General features: G+C 39.7%; 1 protein-coding gene across 3 annotated transcripts in view; it reads left to right on the forward strand.

Annotated features, from left to right (window-relative positions):
• BMPR1B (bone morphogenetic protein receptor type 1B) overlaps positions 1-19,727 on the forward strand; it is a 211,857-nt gene that overhangs the window by 183,422 nt on the left and 8,708 nt on the right. For all 3 annotated transcript variants that reach the window (XM_032224511.1, XM_032224510.1, XM_032224512.1), the window contains 6 exons: positions 6,201-6,303; positions 7,401-7,503; positions 12,379-12,475; positions 16,059-16,206; positions 17,238-17,430; positions 18,684-18,981. In XM_032224511.1, the coding sequence (XP_032080402.1) occupies positions 6,201-6,303; positions 7,401-7,503; positions 12,379-12,475; positions 16,059-16,206; positions 17,238-17,430; positions 18,684-18,981 (942 nt within the window). The remainder of the gene's footprint in view (positions 1-6,200; positions 6,304-7,400; positions 7,504-12,378; positions 12,476-16,058; positions 16,207-17,237; positions 17,431-18,683; positions 18,982-19,727) is intronic.

The raw sequence follows: 19,727 nt of genomic DNA on the forward strand, positions 1-19,727 counted from the left end.
CAAACCTTCTCTTTCTTTAGCATCTTGCAGGTATATATTTAATTCTTGGGGTTTCCCCCCCCCTTGCCATATAAATGTAGAAATATCCTTTTGCTATTGTTGAATGGACTGTCAGTTGTTAATATCGGTAAACTCTGAAATAAAAATAACATCTTTGGTAAAATATTCATCTTATTTACATAGATTCTGCCCAATGAGGATAATGGCAAGTTATCTCATGTTTAATATCCTTCCACGCAGCTACAAAATAGTTTTGAAACAATTTAGAGCTTATATTCATCAATGAAACCCCAAAATATTTAACCCATTTCTCTACCTTTCTCAACCCACTTTCTGCTTTTTTATATGCCAAAAATAAAGAACTTATCTTCTCTGTCCTATTGGTTTCTTTGTCTATACTATGAAGAAGACATGTGACCCAGTCATAAACCGTACATAATTTATACATAAGAATATTTTTGACACAATGGGCTTCTTTCATATGGATTTTGTAGCCTTCAAAGAGGCTACAGAGCCTTTTAGTAGTGAAATCTATTTACCAGGGAAAAAAGCAAGAATTATTATAAAAATGTTACAAAGATGCAAGGATTGGAGGTAGATTTGGATTACCAAATTGGGAATTGTACTATCAAGCAGCGGGTCTAGCTTGGATGAAAGAATGGATTTTACTGAGAAATACAAAATTATTGACACTGGAGGACACAGTTGCATGATTTGCAACTGGGTTGGCATGCTTTTTTGTGGTATGATAAAAGTAGGGCCCATGGCTATTTTCAAAGACATTATGTAAGGAATGGATTATTAACAATATGGAAAAGAATGAAAGGGTAACATTATTCAGAAATAACAATGTGGCTTTCAACAATGGAAGCATTGACACATCCAAATATTAGCAGTATGAAAAATATTATTATATACAAAAATATCAACAGAAAGGAGGGAACTAAAAAAAAAACAAGAATTAGAAAAACAAGGGATTGATATAGGTTGGTTTTCACAATTGCAAATACAATCAAGATATGAAAAAGATAAAAGGGAGTATGGTTTTAATTTAGGAAGTTCTGAGTTGGATAAGATACTTATGGGAATGGGAGAAAGAATAATCAAGGAATATAGCTACCTATTAAGAACTATGCTAGAAGAAGAAGTGGTAAAAGATACAATGTTAACTTGGGCAAAGAATTTTGGCCACACAACTGAACTAGAAAAGTGCCAACAACTATGGGAAAGGAATTATAAACTAACCATATCAACAGCTTACAAAAAAAAACTTATACAAAATGTTTTACAGATGGCACATGTCACCGGGAAAACTAGCTAAGATGTTTAAAGACAAGTCAGCGAAAAGTTGGAAATGTCAACAAGCAATAGGTTCATACTACCACATGTGGTGGACATGTGCAGAAGCAAGGAAATATTGGACTAAAATAAGAGTATAGTTAAAGAAAATGTTGCAACAAGAAACAGAATTTAGACCACAGATATTTTTACTAGGTATTATCCCAGAAAAATTCAAGAAAGAGGATACTTATTTGATTATACATGTAACTACAGCAGCGAGAATTGTATTTGCCCAAAATTGGAAATGAAATAAGCTACCAACAGACGAAGAGATAATAAAAAAGATACTATATTGTGCAGAGATGAATAGGTTGACAATGAAAATAAAGGATAAAGAGGAATCAGAGTACTTCAAGACATGGGGAAGGTTCTATGACTGGCTAGAGAAAGCAAGTTAGAAAAGAAAGTAGGGAGAAGATAAAGTACACACTATTAATGACACACTATTAAATAAAAAAGAAGTGGGGGGGGGAGAAGGGGAAAACAGAAAAGAAAATATTAAAGATATAAGTATATTCAAGAATGAGATATAAAGGGGGGGAACATACCTAGGGTAGACTAGTGAAGGTAAGGGAATAAGAAATGATACTAAATTATATCTGGGCTTATGAAAATACCATCCCAAGGAAACATACATATACACCAACAATAATAGAAAAAGAAAGGGAGAGAAGAGGAGAGAAATATAGGAAGACAGTGAAAGAAGAAAGAGGTAAGGAGAGGAGGATGGAAGGAAGAGGAAGAGAAGGAGAGAGGGTAGGAAGGGGAAGATGAAAAGCAAGAGTAGGAGAAAGGTAAGGGAAGAAGCGAGGCGAAGGAGAGGAGGAAGGAAGAAAGTAGAGAAGGGAGGAAGGGAGAAAAGAAAGGGAAAATAAGGTGGTGTTACAACAGGCAGAAGGGGTGGTAAATAAAGCAACCCAAATTGTACATTATAATTTATTAAATGAAATAATAAATGTATAAGAATGATAAATGTAAAGAAGAATTCCAATTATGTGAATGTATACTTAAAAAGGTATGTAAGAGAATAAAAAAAAATCTTTGAAAAAAAAAGATTTCACTATTTTAACGGGTCAGTGGTGCAATTCAGCCGGTTCTATCCAGTTGGGTGAACTGGTAGCGGTAGCAGCAGGAGGCTCCACCCACCTGCCCAGACATCATCACATCCTGTTTTTGACACTCTGCGCATGTGCACGCTCACATTTGTGAACTGGTAGCGAAGATACCTTTATTTCACCCTGACGTGTGTATTGATTTAGTAGATTTATTGCACTTTAAAAGAGTAATTCCTCCTGTCAAATAAATATGTAGATAGTGTTGTAAGGGCTTCTCAGTTAAAAAGGATTGTGTCTAATCCAAAATAAGTTTTAAACTGAATTTAGTCTTATGCACAGACTTCTGAGATAAATGATATAAACATTTCTTCAAGGCATAGTTCCATTTAAATGTAATCACTACCCAATTAAACTTCTTTTACTTGAGGGAATATATGTATTTTGGAAAATTAAAGCGAGGGCATTTAGCATCTTATAGTTACAAATTATCATACCATATCCAGGAGCTATGTGTTATGTTTGAAGAATATGTATATATTGAAATATATGGTATTTAAAGTGTATTTGTTGCACATGGCTAAAATTTCAGTAGCTTGCAACAGCTGCCCACTTTAGATTCTGCCTCACTCAGTCCCAAAGATTCCTGTGAAAAAGAGACTGCACGGTTTTCAAAATGTGTCTCCGGGAGGATGAAGTTTCAGTTTGCTTGATGGGGTCAGTGCAAAAAAGAACGGTGAGCTTTGAAAATCTTTGCTTGAAGTGGAAACCAGTTGGTGGGGGGGGGGAGAGGAGAAAAGGCATGGGGTGGGGAGGGGGGAGGGGGGAGGCAGGAAAAAAGAAAGAGCAAAAACAGATGGCAGAAGGCAAGAACAAAAGAAAAAAGGTGGATTAAATAGAGAGAAAGGACACTGATTTTATTATTTCAAGTTTCTCTGTGTTACTCAAACTGATTCCATTGAAAAGGTTCTCTGCTATCTCAGTGTGGAGAACAATCATATATGTCAGTGATGGTGAACCTTGAGTGCGTGCACCCACTCTAGTCGGGGCTGCAACCCAGAAGAGAAGCTGCCCAGTGGGCATGCACACGCTGGGAAATGAACCTCCGGTTTCCAGCGTATGCAAGCTCACTGGTCAGCTAGTCTTCCAGATACTGGTGCGCATACATGCTTGATGATCAGCTGGCATGCACAAGCTGGAAACTGTAAGACAAACTCTTCTTGTTTCTGGCATTGCTGCATGTGTGTGTAGGCTAGCTGATCATCATGCGTGCATGCTCTCAAGAAATCTGGAAGAAGAATGGGCGTGCATGCCAGGCAACATGTCTCTGTGTGACACCTTGGGCATGTGTGCCATAGGTTTGCCATCATGGGTATATGTTGTCCGTTTGGGATCAGAATTGAAAACCTTTTTGAGATTTTTTCAAAAAATATCTTCAGAATTCTTTAATCATGATCAATATTTAAGATACCACAACTTGTGAATGGAAATTGGATAATGATATTGCTTAAATAGCTGGAAAGCGTCTGGGCTATTTCCCCCCCCTTTTTATATTTAGTACCTTAGTTAAAATAACACCATGGGCTAGGTAATCTTTAATTAAAACTTTGCCTTTTATTTTCAGGGCCTGTCAGTAATTCTATTACATGTTATATTATTTTTTCCCCCAGATGTTTACATTGGCTATTAAAAAATTACTATTGACCATAGAACACAATATACTTTATTTCATTTCTGATTTCTGAGTTGTTCTATGCAAGAGTGTAAAGTACCCTGTTTTCCCTGAAAATAAGATGTCCCCGGATAATAAATCCAATCGGGTTTTTGAGCGGATGAGCTAAAATAAGCCCTCCCCTGAAAATATTGCAACACAGCAGCAGCCATGGGGTGACTACGCTCACCACTTCCTGAACCTCAAAAATAAGACGACCTCCTCGAAAATAAGGCCAAGTGCTTATTTCAGGGGGGGAGAAAATAAGACCCTGTCTTATTTTTGGGGAAACACGGTAATATAAACCGGTTTCCATTCAGACTTGATTGTATATGTGCACCCACGATGCTAAAATATGTCAGCAGTTTTTTTTTTAAAAAAAAATCAGGAACATTTGAATTCAGTAAGTCATGATTAAGTTTTTCTTTTTTTTGGTTATTCATCTTGTCTTACTTTGTGTTACTTTTGTTTCTTACTTCTTTTTGTAGATTGTTGGAAAGGGTTTTTTTTACCTCAGTTTCCTTATTTTGATTTTGTAGAGCACCCTAGTTTTTAATAAGATTAGAATATCAACACAAAAGTTAGGCTCCTGAGAAAAGGAAATGTCTGGGTGGGTATTTATTTGCTTTCAGTTCATGGATCCCTGATTAATACCTGAAGTGGCTCAGTTAGAGCCTCTTTCTAATGTAATGAAATGTTGCATCATTCATCCTGAATTCCAGGACAGTCATAACAACATATTAGAAATCAGACTGTTTGCCAAAAAAAACCAGTGATGCTGGTTTCCTTGCACTTGGAAGCAGGAAACAGTATTGTAGTGCTGTAGTAAAAAACATATTGTGAGCTTAACATAAATTGGGGAAAAAAATCCTCCACCAAAAAGATGCTTTAAAAAATGAATATTGGAGCCCCGGGTAGTTTGCATAATTCTACAGCCTCCTGTAACCAAACATTCTGGCTCTCTACCCATCACATTTGCTTTGTGAGAGGCAGCTCTGGCTGGAGATATGTCAATTCTTCCTGTTAAATTGAACCCACAGTCTAGAATGGAAAGCTGATTTTTCCTTGTTCTGATAAGTTGGCTGTGGTTTTTTGCAATATGCTCGGCCAAAGTTAAGGATGATGCGAGCAAACCATAGCAAGACACAGTTCATGCATTCCTCCACCCTCTTTCTGATCCGTTTTTCTGGCAGTCCCCAGAGCAGTAGGAATGAAGAAAATTCACTAACAGAAAACTCATAATAACACTTTGTCAAATAATTAAATATAGCAGTGATGGCTAACCTTTTTGTTGTTGCGTGCCGAAAGCATATGCTCATAATGCAATGCGTGCACCACCACCTCTGTGTATGCCCCGGACAAGCAGTTGACCCCCCGTGCTCCCCCTCGTGCATGCATCCTGTCCCACCAATTTTTGGTTCCCAGGTTAGTGCAGGAGGATTTCCAGGTCCAAAACACGGCATGGGGGGCCCCTCAGGTGGCGCCACTGTACCCATTTTGGGCCTGGAAGGCACCCTGTACCAACCTGGAAGCCAAAACTGGTTGCGGGGGCGCTGTGTGAGGCCCCAAAATGCAATGCAAGTGGTTCTGTGCATGTGCCCCATGCATGCACCCCTTGCACATCCCCACATGAACCTTGATGCTTGTGCATGCATGGCAGAGACCTGAAGACCAGCTGGCTGGCGTGAGGCGTGCATGCATGCTCAATGGAGTTGGGCTGGGGCAATGGCCAGCGTGCCCGCAGAGAGGGCTCTGCGTGCCACCTGTGGCACACATTTCATAGGTTCGCCATCATGGGAATATAGTAATAATCATTAGAAGTCAACAAATGCTGTACATTTGGCCTTGCTTACACTTTTCTAGTCAAACACCAGTGGAAAATAACTCCCAAATATCAGAAGTACCAGATTTTTGGAGAAAAAGCAATTTTTCTCCAAAGAATGGCTAGCCACAGAGCATCATACTGTTTGGTTGTTACTGCAGTTAATTGAATGATTTCCAGGTTCAGACGCTTCATAAATTATGAACAACGCTTATGAGAATCATGAATATTAAAGGCTAAGTGAAATATCTTTCTCTTTTTTTCTTGTATTCAGCACGGATGGCTATTGTTTTGCAATGGTGGAAGATGAAGATACGGGAGGACAGAGTTTTACTACAGGTTGCATCGGTTTAGAAGGTTCTGACTTTCAATGCCGAGTAAGAAAATGTTGTGAACTTAACCTGAACTTTCAGAATCCATCTGAATATTGTCGGGAATTAAAATGTTAATGTTTTACATTATTTTTACAAGATCAAAGAAACAAATTGAGAATATAATTACCATTAGTATGAACAGCAGGAATATTCTGTTGTGTTTGACCAACAATGCTAAGGAAAGAGTAACTCGGAATTGTAAAAGTAGTAACTGTTAAGAAAGCTTGAGCACAGTAGTCCTTGACTTATGACCAACATTTCCGTTGGTGAGCAAGATAGTTGTTAAGTGAATCCTGCCCCCCTTTACAACCTTTTTTGCTATAGTTATTAAACAAATCACTGCCGTTGTTAAGTTATTAACATGGTTGCTAAGTAAATCTAGCTTCCCCATTGACTGTGCTTGTCAGAAGATTGCAAAAAGTGATGAAGATACTGCAACCGTCGTGCATACCTGCCAGTTGCTAAGCATCTGAATTTTGGTCATGTGACCACAGGGCTTGTAAATGTGAAAAATGCTCATAAGTCACTTTTTTCAGTGCCGTTTTAACTTCTGTCACTAAGCAAATGGTCCTTAACTTATGTCCACAATTGGAACTGGAATTTCTATCCTAAGTTGTCGCAGTAGTAACTCGAGTCTGACCCAGTTTTAGAACAATTTTTGTCAATCGTTAAAACAAATCCAACTTCTCCAATGGATGATTTTTGCTGGAAATTAACAAAAAAAAGGTAGCAAATCACAAGCAGGTAACTGCAATGCATTGCCTCTAGTCATAAATATCAATTTTGCATTAGTAAGATCTTCACTAAATTGGGGCCCTTGGTTTTTAATACAAACTCAAATCCTAATGTGTTTTTTTTTTACATTTTCTCATAAGTTTTGGAATTAAACTGCACATGTTGAATAATATCCAAAAGAGTTTGATAATGATAACCAACCTGAGTTATATGTTGTATCTGTTTTGAAAGAGGTGCACTCTTAATTTTTTTTAAGACGAGCACCTTGAACTTTTTGCATTCACACACATTTTCTTCATGTGTTTCCTTTTAGTTTAAAATTGTCATGAACTGTTTTACATAAAAGTTATCTATAATTATTACAGGACACTCCATTGTCTCAACCGAGGAGATTAATTGCATGCTGCACAGATCAAGATTTCTGTAATAAAGATCTTCACCCTACTCTTCCACCCTTACAACAACCAGGTAACAAAGATTACTAATCATAATATCTTTTTTAAAAAAAAGACTATGTAAGTTTGTCAATGATGATATGACAATGTAAGCATTTTGTATGGTGCCCTTTTTCATTCAACCTAAGATGATTTCCTAAATAATTTGCTCCTCTGAAATCAGGAAAACTGATCTAATAATAATATATCCTAAAAATGCAGGACTGAATTTCTTTGATGCTTGTTTCTATTTAACTAGATGACTGATTCATATATCCCAATATCTATAATTCAGTATGTACCGTTTTCAGTAAAAAAAAAAAAATGACTTCATTTTAAGAATGTTTTTCTTTGAAGAGTATGTGAAATTTCATTTTGTGCAGTATACCTCCTTATTCCTTATACATTCATTTTTAGATTCTCTTTCTTTAAGCACTTATTATTAACTCACTCAATTAAAGATCATGTAATAATTAAGTTGATTTTCAGTGCAGTGAATTTATTATTTATTTATTATTATATTTATTATGATAGCAATGTTCCAATATCTCAGGGGTTGCCATAAAGAAGAGGGAGTCAAGCTATTCTCCAAAGCACCTGAGGGCAGGACAAGCAACAATGGGTGGAAACTAATCAAGGAGAGAAGCAACCTAGAACTAAGTAGAAATTTCCTGGCAGTTAGAACTATTAATCAGTGGAACAGCTTGCCTCCAGAAGTTGTAAATGCTCCAACACTGGAAGTTTTAAAGAAGGGATTGCACAACTATTTGTCTGAAATGGTATAGGATTTCCTGCTGATCAGGGAGGTTGGATTAGAAGACCTCCAAGGTCTCTTCCAACCCTGTTATTCTGTTATTTTAGCCTTAGGCCAGTATAACAAGTGCCTCCTAGAACAACTATGGGAATTTATAAATCTGTTGTAGGAAATCAATAAATTACATTTGAGATAAAACTAAAATACATTTATATAACAACCTGACTAGAACCTATGAGTAAAATCTAAAAGCAACCGTAGCAATCTTTGTCTAACTTATAAGTATACAGTAATAGTATGACATAACATTATATAAAGTGTGATACAAATGACTATGGCCAGATTTGAGCTAAGTGACAAAGTTATTAAGTGAGTTTTGGCTCATTTTGCAACCTGCCTTTCCACAGTTGTTAAGTGAGTCACTGAAGTTATTAAATTAGTAACACGGTTATAGAGTGAATCTGACTTCCACATTGATTTTGCTTGTCCGAAGGTCGCAAAAGGAAATCAAATAACCCTGGGACACCGCAGCTGTCACTAATAGGAGCCAGTGGCTAACTGTCCAAATTGTAATCACATGACAATGGAGATAGTCATGTGTGTGAAAAACATGCTATACTTTGCAAGGACTTTTCCATGTGCTAGCAATGGAAACGGTCATTTTCTAAATATGAAAGAAATGTGTATACATGGATATGTCAGAGTAAAAGCTAACCAAAAACAAAGGCAAAAAAAAAAGGTCTCAGTTTACTGGAAACAAGATAAAAGCAGAACATTCACCCCCACTCAATGTTCCTCATTTCAAACAGCTTTCCTACGCAGTAAAATGAAGTGTCCTCGTAAGAACAAGACAACCATACCCTGTTGAGGCAGAATGCTTATTAGACAAGCAGGAAAAAACAGTTAATCCCCATTATAAGGTTGGAAAGAATAAAAATATTGGAAGTGAAAGAAATCAGGTTTCAGGCAGGACAGATTTTTTAAAAAATGTCTTTGCTGATTTTATGCTCTTGCAAACAGAAATGGTGGTGCCACTGAGTCTGGCTCTCAAGCTGGCGATGAAATAAGCAGGGACACGAAATTGAGTTTGATAGGCTTTCATCGCAGACTTCTCAGGTCTTAGATTGCAACCGTAGTAAACCTGAACGCTTCTAGTTTGTGAATGAAGAAAATTAGTTGGAAAAGATTAGGTATTTCTGAAATGTAGAGAGGTCTGTTTAGATACCTTTTTTACAGGAGGTTGCATAGAATCTTATCTCAGAAATATTCAAACTGCCTTCAAGGAGAGGCAAATGAAAGACATTTCTCTGAAAGCATAGCTGATAACCGTAGCAAGAACCAAACAAACCAGTGAATAAACTCTTTCTTCGGAACTTCTCTGGAAAAGAGGACATATGATCCACATGGCTGTTTCTCTTAGGATAGGAGCAGTGGTGGGTTGCAGGCTGTACGCCCCCGGACAGGCATACCGGAGCCTGCCTGGAGCACCGGGTACTGTTCCGGTACGGTGCTCCGGAGGGCCCACCCACCCGCCCAAGCTCCTTACCTGTCCTTTAAGCCTTTGGCACTTCTGTGCACGCGCATGGCACACATGTCACCTGAGCAATGCTCTACCGAGCATCTGGAGCATCGCGGAGGCTTGCGGAAGTGTCACACACAAGTATGACACATGTGTGTGCTGTGCACATGTGCATGCACCGCACGCATCCACGTAGGTGACGCCGGGGCCGTTCCAACTGCACCGGTTGGAATGGAATCAGGAACCCACCACTGGATAGGAGTCCCCAACCCCCAGGCCGTGGCCTATTTGGGACTGGGCCATGTGAGCAATGAGCCGGTGCACATGTGCACGCAGCTTGAATTGTGTGAGAAATGGGCCAGCATATAACATGCACAGCTGAACTCGGGCAAGCTCGAGGACAGGTGTTTCTAACCTTGGCAACTTTAAGAGTTGTGGACTTCAACTCCCAGAATTCCTCAGTCAGCAAAACTCCCAGAATTCTGGGAGTTGAAGTCCACAAGTCTTAAAGTTGCCAAGGTTGGAGACCCCTGCTCTAGGACACTGTAGGATAGTAGTCTTTCATGGGTTTGAATGCCAGGAGGTATAGGAATGTAGTTTTTGACTTACAACCTTGATTTACAATTGGGACCAGAATTTTCATTGTTAAACAAAGAGGTGGTTAAGTGAGTTCTGCCCAATTTTATGACTTTTTTTTGTTTTGTTTTTTTGCTATGGACACAAAATCATCATTCCTTGTTTGGTCTCTACGGTAGTAGATAGTATGAAATTAAAGCATTAAACCTGATTCAAACCGAAGATAGATTCCTTGTCTGCCTCTGCCATCAGAGGCAAATGAGAAAGGAAATGTTGTTCGGGGGCCAAAATAGAAGATGAAATCAGAGCTTGGAAGTAAACGTGCTTAATAAGAAAACTAAGAGTCCCATAGGCACTTCCTTGTTGTATCATGCTGGTAGATCCGAAATACAATAGCCGTATTCCAGGGCCGATCAATAAGGATAGAGGACTTGCAGCTTATGGTGTTATTGCTCTTCAGCTTGTCTTGCTATATAGAAAGAGCTCTTCTTACTCTTCAACAGCCAGATGTATGCTGGATCAGTTTGCAGTTCATAGATAAAGAAATGTATACTTGAAATGGAGACCATAATCCCCTAAAGTCTTATTCATATTTGTGATGGTGGCTATTAGAGATACATAAATCACTGCTACTATATTAATTGGACAGTATTTCAGTATGAAATATTTCATTTCTTTATGGAGTATTTTTTTAATTGAATATATATTCTTTCCCCCTAATTTTCTCACATCCCAACATTCCCTAATAAAAATGCATGAATTTGCATAGTTGCCAATAACAATTACACTTGAACAGTGGTGGGTTCCCACCGGTTTGGCCAAACCAATAGTGGGATGGCGGCCTGGGTTGTTGGAACCCGCAGTGACCCAGGCCTGCCATACCCCCAAACCAGTTCCCTGGTCTCTTCTGCTGTCGCCGGCATGTTTCTGTGCATGCACAGAATAGTTTTCAGTTAACTGCGCATACGTGGCAGGTGCACATGCGAGCGAAGTGAAGTTCACCCTCTCAGTGCACCAGTAGTAAACTGGTTAGGAACCCACTACTGCACTGGAAACATTTACAAAGTCATGATTTATTGTGTGGATGCTCTGAGGCTGGCTTATATGTTTTTCTGCTGTAACTTTCATTAAAACATGCTTCTAATTTTTAAGCTGCTTTTTGACCAGTCCTTTATGAGTGCTAACTATCTCTGGAGTGATGATGTCTATTTGCTAATATTCAGCCCGGGAAATCCCACTGCTGATATGTTTGAATTTTCATGCATTTTCTTTGTTAAATTTCTGTGCCACTAAATCCATGTAGAGTCAAGGTTTCTTAAGGAAAAACGTTAATGGTGGTTGAAAGTTGGAATAGAATATGATCGAATTTGTAAACTTTTAACTTCCACTCCAGCCCACCCATTTTTTTTCTAGAGATACGTTGCCTATCTCACAATGTATTTATTTTATAATTACACAATGCTATGATGGTAACAATTACAGATCCGTGGAAGTGATGGTAAAATATTTTATGGTCACTTCTGCATTTGCCACCATCACAGAATTGTGCAATACCCAAACTATTAAAAATAGCAGTTAGACTTATATATCGCTTCATAGGGCTTTCAGCCCTCTCTAAGCGGTTTACAGAGTCAGCATATTGCCCCCACAGTCTGGGTCCTCATTTCACCCACCTCGGAAGGATGGAAGGCTGAGTCAACCTTGAGCCAGTGAGATTTGAACCGCTGAACTGCAGATAACAGTCAGCTGAAGTGGCCTGCAGTACTGCACCCTAACCACTGCGCCACTCGGCTCAAAAAGAAGAATGGGGGTTATTAATAAGGAAATCTGAATTTAAAGGCATGTTCTTTGAACCAATGTGATTTTGTTCCACTCCTGTTCTGGGTAGCAGTGGTGAGGAACTTTATAAGTTGCATCTGGACGCTGCAATTTCTAATATCTTCATTGTCTTAATTTTATCTTTCCCTCCTGCTTGCTTATCGCAAATATGTGTGAACTGCAGTTAAATATGATAAGTAGCATCATCTCTGATTGATAAACCTTTTGTTTTCTAATTTAAGCTTTTTCAAAGGGAAGTGTTCATCAGAAGGCTCTGCTAATTTCAGTGATCGTCTTTAGCATACTCTTGGTGGGCATTATCATATTCTTTTACTTCAGGTATGTCTGAAAAAAGAAAATTATACTTTCTTCCTTGACTGTTTCTTTACATCACAATTTGACACAGATAATCAGTTTAATGTGTTCTAATTTCTTGGGTTTGTATGAAGAAAGAAATTTGATTTTAATAGTACTTTGGACATGGCTTTTTCAGTCAGAACAAAGACATACAAAAACTGAATTTGTATGTGTGAGATAAATGTGAAGTGAGGTTGTGAATAAAGTAAAACAAGCATGGTTAGCGTGGTATGTTAAAAATCATCATCAATGCTGGTTTAAATTATTAAGTACTGAGGTTTTTAGGATATGGGGTAAGGTAATAATTCCATAAGTATTTGATATTCAGGCATAGATTGAAATGTCAAAAATATTCAGATTTATCTGTTAAATATGACTAGACATCAAATTGTAATTTCTGTTCAGTTAACGATGAATTTTAAATTTTTTATTACTTCTCCGGGTTGTGCCAGAGTTGAAATAAACATTGCAGAATTGTTTTGTGAATTAGGCTCATGGAAATAACACTCTAGTAAACAGTGGGTTGTTCTCAAAGGCATCTTTCATAAAATTAATTTGTCTATATGTTTATTTGCTGACATGCCTAGAGACATATATCCCATTATATATGGGCTGGTGGTTTGATACTTAAGAATGACACATTTTGGGACATCCTAGTTGAACTTTGCTTCTTTTCCTTGGTATATGCCACTGCCCCTCATGGTCTTGGGAAACATATTTTGGATTTAGGAAGGTGTTGGCAAGTGTGCCATATTTGCCCTTAGGTAATTCAGATCACCCTTTTTCCTATTGAATTTGGATCATTGTACATTCTTAATCCTTTAAGTCTTTGTGATTTCTGGTTTTTTCTTTTTGAGTAACACAGTGTCTTTAAAAAGAGTTCCTTCCTTCCTTCCTTCCTTCCTTCCTTCCTTCCTTCCTTCCTTCCTTCCTTCCTTCCCATGGTTTACAGTAATTCATAGAGCAAGTACATCAATCCAAGAGACAAAACCATTATGAAGTTGTGTATACCTACCATTAGATTAGATTAGATAGCATTGGTTCAGTGGCCAAGACATTGAGCTTGTCGATCAGAAAAGTCAGCAGTTCGAATCCCTAGCACTGCGTAATGGAGTGAGCTCCCGTTACTTGTCCCAGCTCCTGCCAACCTAGCAGTTCGAAAGCATGTAAAAATGCAAGTAGAAAAATAGGAACCACCTTTGGTGGGAAGGTAGCAGCGTTCCATGCAACTTCGGCATTTAGTCATGCCGGCCACATGACCACAGAGACGTCTTCGTACAGTTTTGGCTCTTTGGCTTTGAAACAGATGAGCGCCGTCCTCTAGAGTCAGGAACGACTAGCACATATGTGTGAGGGGGGAACCTTTATCTTTACCATTAGCATGTATTTGTATAATTAGCATAATAATTATCATGGATAGGGCTATGACAAATAAAGTAGCCCTGCTGGATATTATCAAGAAGGTTATGTTTTCTGAACAGATTTTCTCCACCTGGGGACCCTCAGCGCATATGGACTTCAATCCCCCAGGTAGCACAACCACTGCTGATAATTTGAAGAGCTAAATTGCTCACATCTGGAAGATACACAAATTAGGCAAAGCTGCTGGCCTGCAGAATGAAATGGCAGATTTTTTTTTTACCAGTTTTAATATTTAATTACTATGATCCTCCATGAAACTCTGCTACCAACATAGCACGACAACAAAGCACATTCATTCATAGGGAAAAATAACTGACCAAACGTTCTTTGAAATTCATTGTTTTCTTCCATCAATTTAATTAGGATGGATTCCCATTTGGCTCTTCTGTTCATAAAAAGTATTTCGTGCAGCTCCACTGTGTAATTTTATGGTTCACCGACAAAAGGGGGACCGACAAAAGCGCGCCCGACAAAACCGCAGTGACAAAACCGCGGGTTCTAAACCGCACCGATGAATGAACGCTGAAGCGCCAACAACAGCACGGCGACAGAAGCGCGCCCTGACCCTAACCCTTATCTTAACTTAAATTGCACTTCTGTTGGTGTGCTGTTGTTGGCGCGCTGTTGTTGGCGCATTGACATCACAGTTTTAGCGCCACGGTTTTGTCGGCACGGTTTTGTCGTGCGCGCATTTGTCAGGTCACGTAATTTTATTAGATTGCATGGTACCTTGGGATGGATTTTTCTTCTTTATTCCTGTCACTTTCTTCCTTTTCTGCTGAATCTCTGAGATATTATAACATAGAAACTTGCTTTTACTTTAATCTCTTTGTACGTTACTTATATTTTCCGGTCCTGACCACTGGCGAAGGGATAAGTTGATGTGAAAAATGTACTGGAAAATAGTGTTGGCCACTAGCCCTATCCATAATTTAATTGTGAACGAGATGATAGACTGGTGTATATATACCGTGTTTTCCCGAAAATAAGACAGGGTCTTATTTTCTTTTGACCCCCGAAATAAGCACTTGGCCTTATTTTTGGTGCAGGAGGTGGCAAGCGTGATCACCTCATGGCTGCTGCTGTGCTGCAATATTTTCAGGGAGGGCTTATTTTTTGGGGAGGGCTTATTTTAGCGCATGTGCTTAAAAGCCCGATTGGGCTTATTATCCGGGGAGATCTTATTTTCAGGAAACGGGGTATTACTGAAATCTGCCTATAGTGAAGAGTTTCCCCTCATGGAGACCTATTCAGTCAGTCTCTGCGCATCAATCCTGACCCCAGAGCAAGGGAAATAGTGCAGGAATTGTAAACTGGGACAGCTGACTAGACATGAGGGCTTGCCTATTATGCTCAGATCAAACTCAGAGAGCTTGCATTGTACCATTCTCCAGGCTGCATGACAGCATATTTTTTTTCAATTTCATTGCAAGGAGGGTTGTGATTTTGCCCAGGACTGAGTAATTTTAGCCTCCTCTCCCTCAGATAGGAGGAAGTTCAGGAGTTAATGTTTGTCATGACAGCCATGTGCTTGTCCCTGTTTATCACAAAGGTAATAGACTTTTATTTGTAATAAATAAGGGACGCGGTGGCTCAGTGGCTAAGACGCTGAGCTTGTCAATCAGAAGGTTCGGCAGTTCGAATCCCTAGCTCTGTGTAACGGAGTGAACTCCCATTACTTGTCCCAACTTCTGCCAACCTAGCAGTTCAAAAGCATGTAAAAAATGCAAGTAGAAAAATAGGGACCACCTTTGGTGGGAAGGTAACAGCATTCTGTGCGCTTTGGCGTTTAATCATGCCGGCCACATGACCACAGTCTTTAACTTTGAAACGGAGATAAGCACCGCCCCCTGAAGTCAGAAACGACTAGCACACTGATGGGAGGGGAGCCTTTACCTTTAATAAATTTTTTCTCATTGTTAAATGTAATCAGATCGTCTTATAATGTATGCATATAATGATGATAATAAGAAGGGTAAAAATTCACAGAATGTCACGAGGGCCTTAAAATGCTGAATTATTCATAGCATTTAAGGATGGAAAAATGGTAGCAAACAAAGGTAGAAACATATTCTTTTGCTTGCTTGCATGACCAACCAGTATTGGTAGCATCACCTGTTGTTATTCTTATATATACCTGCAGGTATAAAAGGCTAGAAAGGAGACGGCGGCCTCCTCATTACAATATTGGACTTGAACAAGATGAGACTTATATTCCACCAGGAGAATCCTTGAAAGACCTCATTGAGCAGTCACAGAGCTCAGGAAGTGGTTCAGGGCTCCCTCTATTGGTAAGAAAAGAGTACTGAGATCATAATTATAATGGTCAATCTATAATATAAGAATTGTCATCATTTGCACAATTTGTAAAGAAAATAACAGCATTGGTGTTTCATGAAAAATATAGGGCAAAATCTATAGGCTACAGGGGAACAGCTGAGAAGACCCCAGTTTTGTAGGTTCTCAGTGCTTTTGTGTTATTAGTTTGATCAGATTTTGTCCATTTTTAAAACTACAGAAACTTCATTTTAATTTTGTATTTTTAAACTTCATTTTCATTTCAAAACAAGTTGAAAAAATGTGAGCTTTGTCCTCATGTTCCAACTGAATGAATTGAATATTCAGGTGAACTTGATAAAAAAAACTTTAGACTACAAATTCTGGGAGTTGAAGTCCAGGCTAGCAGTTCTGGGAGTTGAAGTCCAGACAGCTTAAGGTTGCTAAAATTGAGAAATATTTAGTTAAGGAATTGACTAAGACCAGGAAAATCCAATTGCATATCTCTACTTAATCATAATGAAACTCAAATACTTTGGCCACCTAATGAGAAGGAAGGACTCACTGGAGAAGAGCCGAATGCTGGTAAAGATGAAGGGCAAAATAAAAAGGGGACGACAGAATGAGGTGGCTGGATGGAGTCACTGAAGCAGTGGGCATGAGCTTAAATGGACTCTGGGGGATGGTAGAGGACAGGAAGGCCTGGAGGAACATTGTCCATGGGGTCCCAATGGGTCAGACACGACTTCGCAACTAACAACAACAACAACTTAATCATAGAGATTCACTAGATATCTGAGCATCATTTGTTAGTGAATACGAAAGTATATTTTGTCCTGATTTTGACTTACTTAAGATATTTGTGGGCCACAGGGAGAGAAGAATCCTGGACTAGATAGGGCAGACCTGCAAGATCAGATCAAAGACCTAATACTATTAACTCAAGAGGAAATATCCAGTCTTGAAAATGGTTCCACAACTTTTGAAAAATTTACAAAAATTGTGTCTAGTCAGAAGTAGGTATAATTCTAATATCTCTTAAAAGGTACAAAGGACCATCGCGAAACAGATTCAGATGGTGAAGCAAATTGGCAAAGGTCGCTATGGGGAAGTTTGGATGGGAAAGTGGAGAGGAGAAAAAGTGGCTGTGAAAGTTTTCTTCACCACCGAGGAAGCCAGCTGGTTTCGAGAGACAGAAATCTATCAGACCGTCCTGATGAGGCATGAAAATATTTTGGGTGAGTGGCACAGCTAAATGTAATCTTTGCATTGCCCAATCTTGTCTTCCCTGAGGTGGAGTTGGCCTCATTCCTTCTGATCTTTTGAAGGTCTCTATTGTTAACACGTCTTCCTCTACTTTTAACTTTGGCAAAAGTTTTTTTATATTTTAATTGTTCATAATTATAAATATTTTTAGCAATTTAATAGTAGAGCTAGGTTCTTCTGACAACTACATTGCTGGGGTTATACATCCTGTTGCTACTTTATTATGATGAAGTAGCTGCTACTGCTTTGAAGCTGGTCTTCCACTAGTTTGGCTGGATCCTTGGCCATTTCTCAGCTCGGCTTGCTGAAAAGCCCATTAACTATCCGAAATTTATGACCTAGAGCAGGGGTGTCAAACTCAAGGCCTGACGGTTGGATTCAGCCCACGGGGTGCTTAGATCTGGCCCGCGGGGTCACCCTGGGAACAGTGAAGCATTGGCCCACGGTGCCTCTGCCAGCAAAAACGGAGCTCAGCAGGGCCCTGTGTTGCTTTCCAGAGCTCTGTTTTCGCTGGGAGAAGGTTGCAGGAGGCCATTGCTGCTGAAAACAGATTTTGGGAGTCTGTTTTTATTGGCAGAGAGAGCACTGGGGCCCCACCTGTGCCCTTGACATGAGTGATGTTGAGCTGGCCACACCCACCCTTGCTACACCTACCCTGGCTCCCTGACATCAAACACAACCCTGATGTGGCCCTCAATGAAATCCGAGTTTGACACCTCTGGCCTAGACCATCACTTCCAGTGCGAAGCTGGATCTCTACATCTACATTGAAAGTTTTTGTGGAACTTTTAAAGTATGTTTCAATTATTTGTTGCCGAGGTGACGCAGTGGTTAGAGTGCAGTACTGCAGGCCACTTCAGCTGACTGCTATCTGCAGTTCAGCAGTTCAAACCTCACCGGCTCAAGGTTGACTCAGCCTTCCATCCTTCCGAGGTGGGTAAAATGAGGACCCAGACTGTGGGGGCAAGTTGCTGACTCTGTAAACCGCTTAGAGAGAGCTGAAAGCCCTATGAAGCGGTATATAAGTCTAACTGCTATTGCTATTGCTATCTTGAGGTGAACATGTTGGTTGTTATTTCTTCAAAAAGGGGTAAGAACAGAACAGATGCAGGGAGGGAGGGAGGGAGAGAGAGAGCGAGAGATCTGTTGTCTGTTTTCTTTGTTTAACAAACAGAAACCTTTACTTTTACTTTTAGAAAAGTCTTGTCCTAATTTTCTTTTGCAGGATTCATTGCTGCAGATATTAAAGGTACTGGATCTTGGACACAACTTTATCTGATCACCGATTATCATGAAAATGGATCTCTGTATGATTATCTAAAATCTACTACCTTGGATACAAAAGCGATGCTGAAACTGGCCTATTCCTCTATCAGTGGGTTGTGCCACTTGCATACCGAGATCTTCAGCACACAAGGAAAACCAGCAATTGCTCACCGGGACCTCAAAAGTAAAAACATTCTGGTGAAGAAAAATGGAACTTGCTGCGTAGCAGATCTTGGTCTGGCGGTTAAATTCATTAGGTGAGTAAAATCTTGCATATCTTACTGAAGCTGAGTCTGTTAAAACATTTTTAAAGGGGGGGGGGAAAGAGGAGTAACTTATACAGATCCTTGAAATGAATATCGGGTGGGAATGCTGTTCCTCTTCTCTATCAGCCAATCTGTTGTGGTAGGAGTGAACAATTTGAGGAGTTGAAAACCCCAGCTAATGTTGTGGCCGGTCAGCTGTCGTCCCCTCCAGAAGCTAAATCAGATGAGGTGGGGTGGGAGCCAGGGCCGGCAACCTAACAGCGCCAAGGGAGAAGATGGAGCTGTCAGAGATAGTGACAGAAGTGGAGCCTGGGCCATCCATCGACCCTCAGATGGAGAGTCAACAGCCCCCACGTCTGGAGGTGGCTGATGAGGAAGAGAACAGCTGGGTCCAGTGCCTGACATGCAGATGCACAGAAGGCAGAGGAGAGGAGAGCAGTGGAAATATATGAGCCAGTCTTTTGGACGGAAGACCCCTGTTGCTAGCGAAGCCCCACCCTAGCTATGGGGAGAAAAGACGGGTGCAGATGAATAGGTATGGCAGACAACTATTCATCTCCCTGCCAGACAGACTTGTTAACATGCTGTGTGTGTGTGAGAGAGACTTTTTGCCAGGACTGCTGGCGCTCTTAATAAAGGAAACACTTATCTAACTACAGAGAGTTGGTCATGTTTGTTTGCTGGGTCAGAGCAGCTAAATTGGTTACCATTTCAGAAGGTCACTGGACGTTCTCCTG

Source organism: Thamnophis elegans, chromosome 9, assembly GCF_009769535.1.
Source record: "Thamnophis elegans isolate rThaEle1 chromosome 9, rThaEle1.pri, whole genome shotgun sequence".
In the NCBI taxonomy this organism is placed as follows: domain Eukaryota; kingdom Metazoa; phylum Chordata; class Lepidosauria; order Squamata; family Colubridae; genus Thamnophis; species Thamnophis elegans.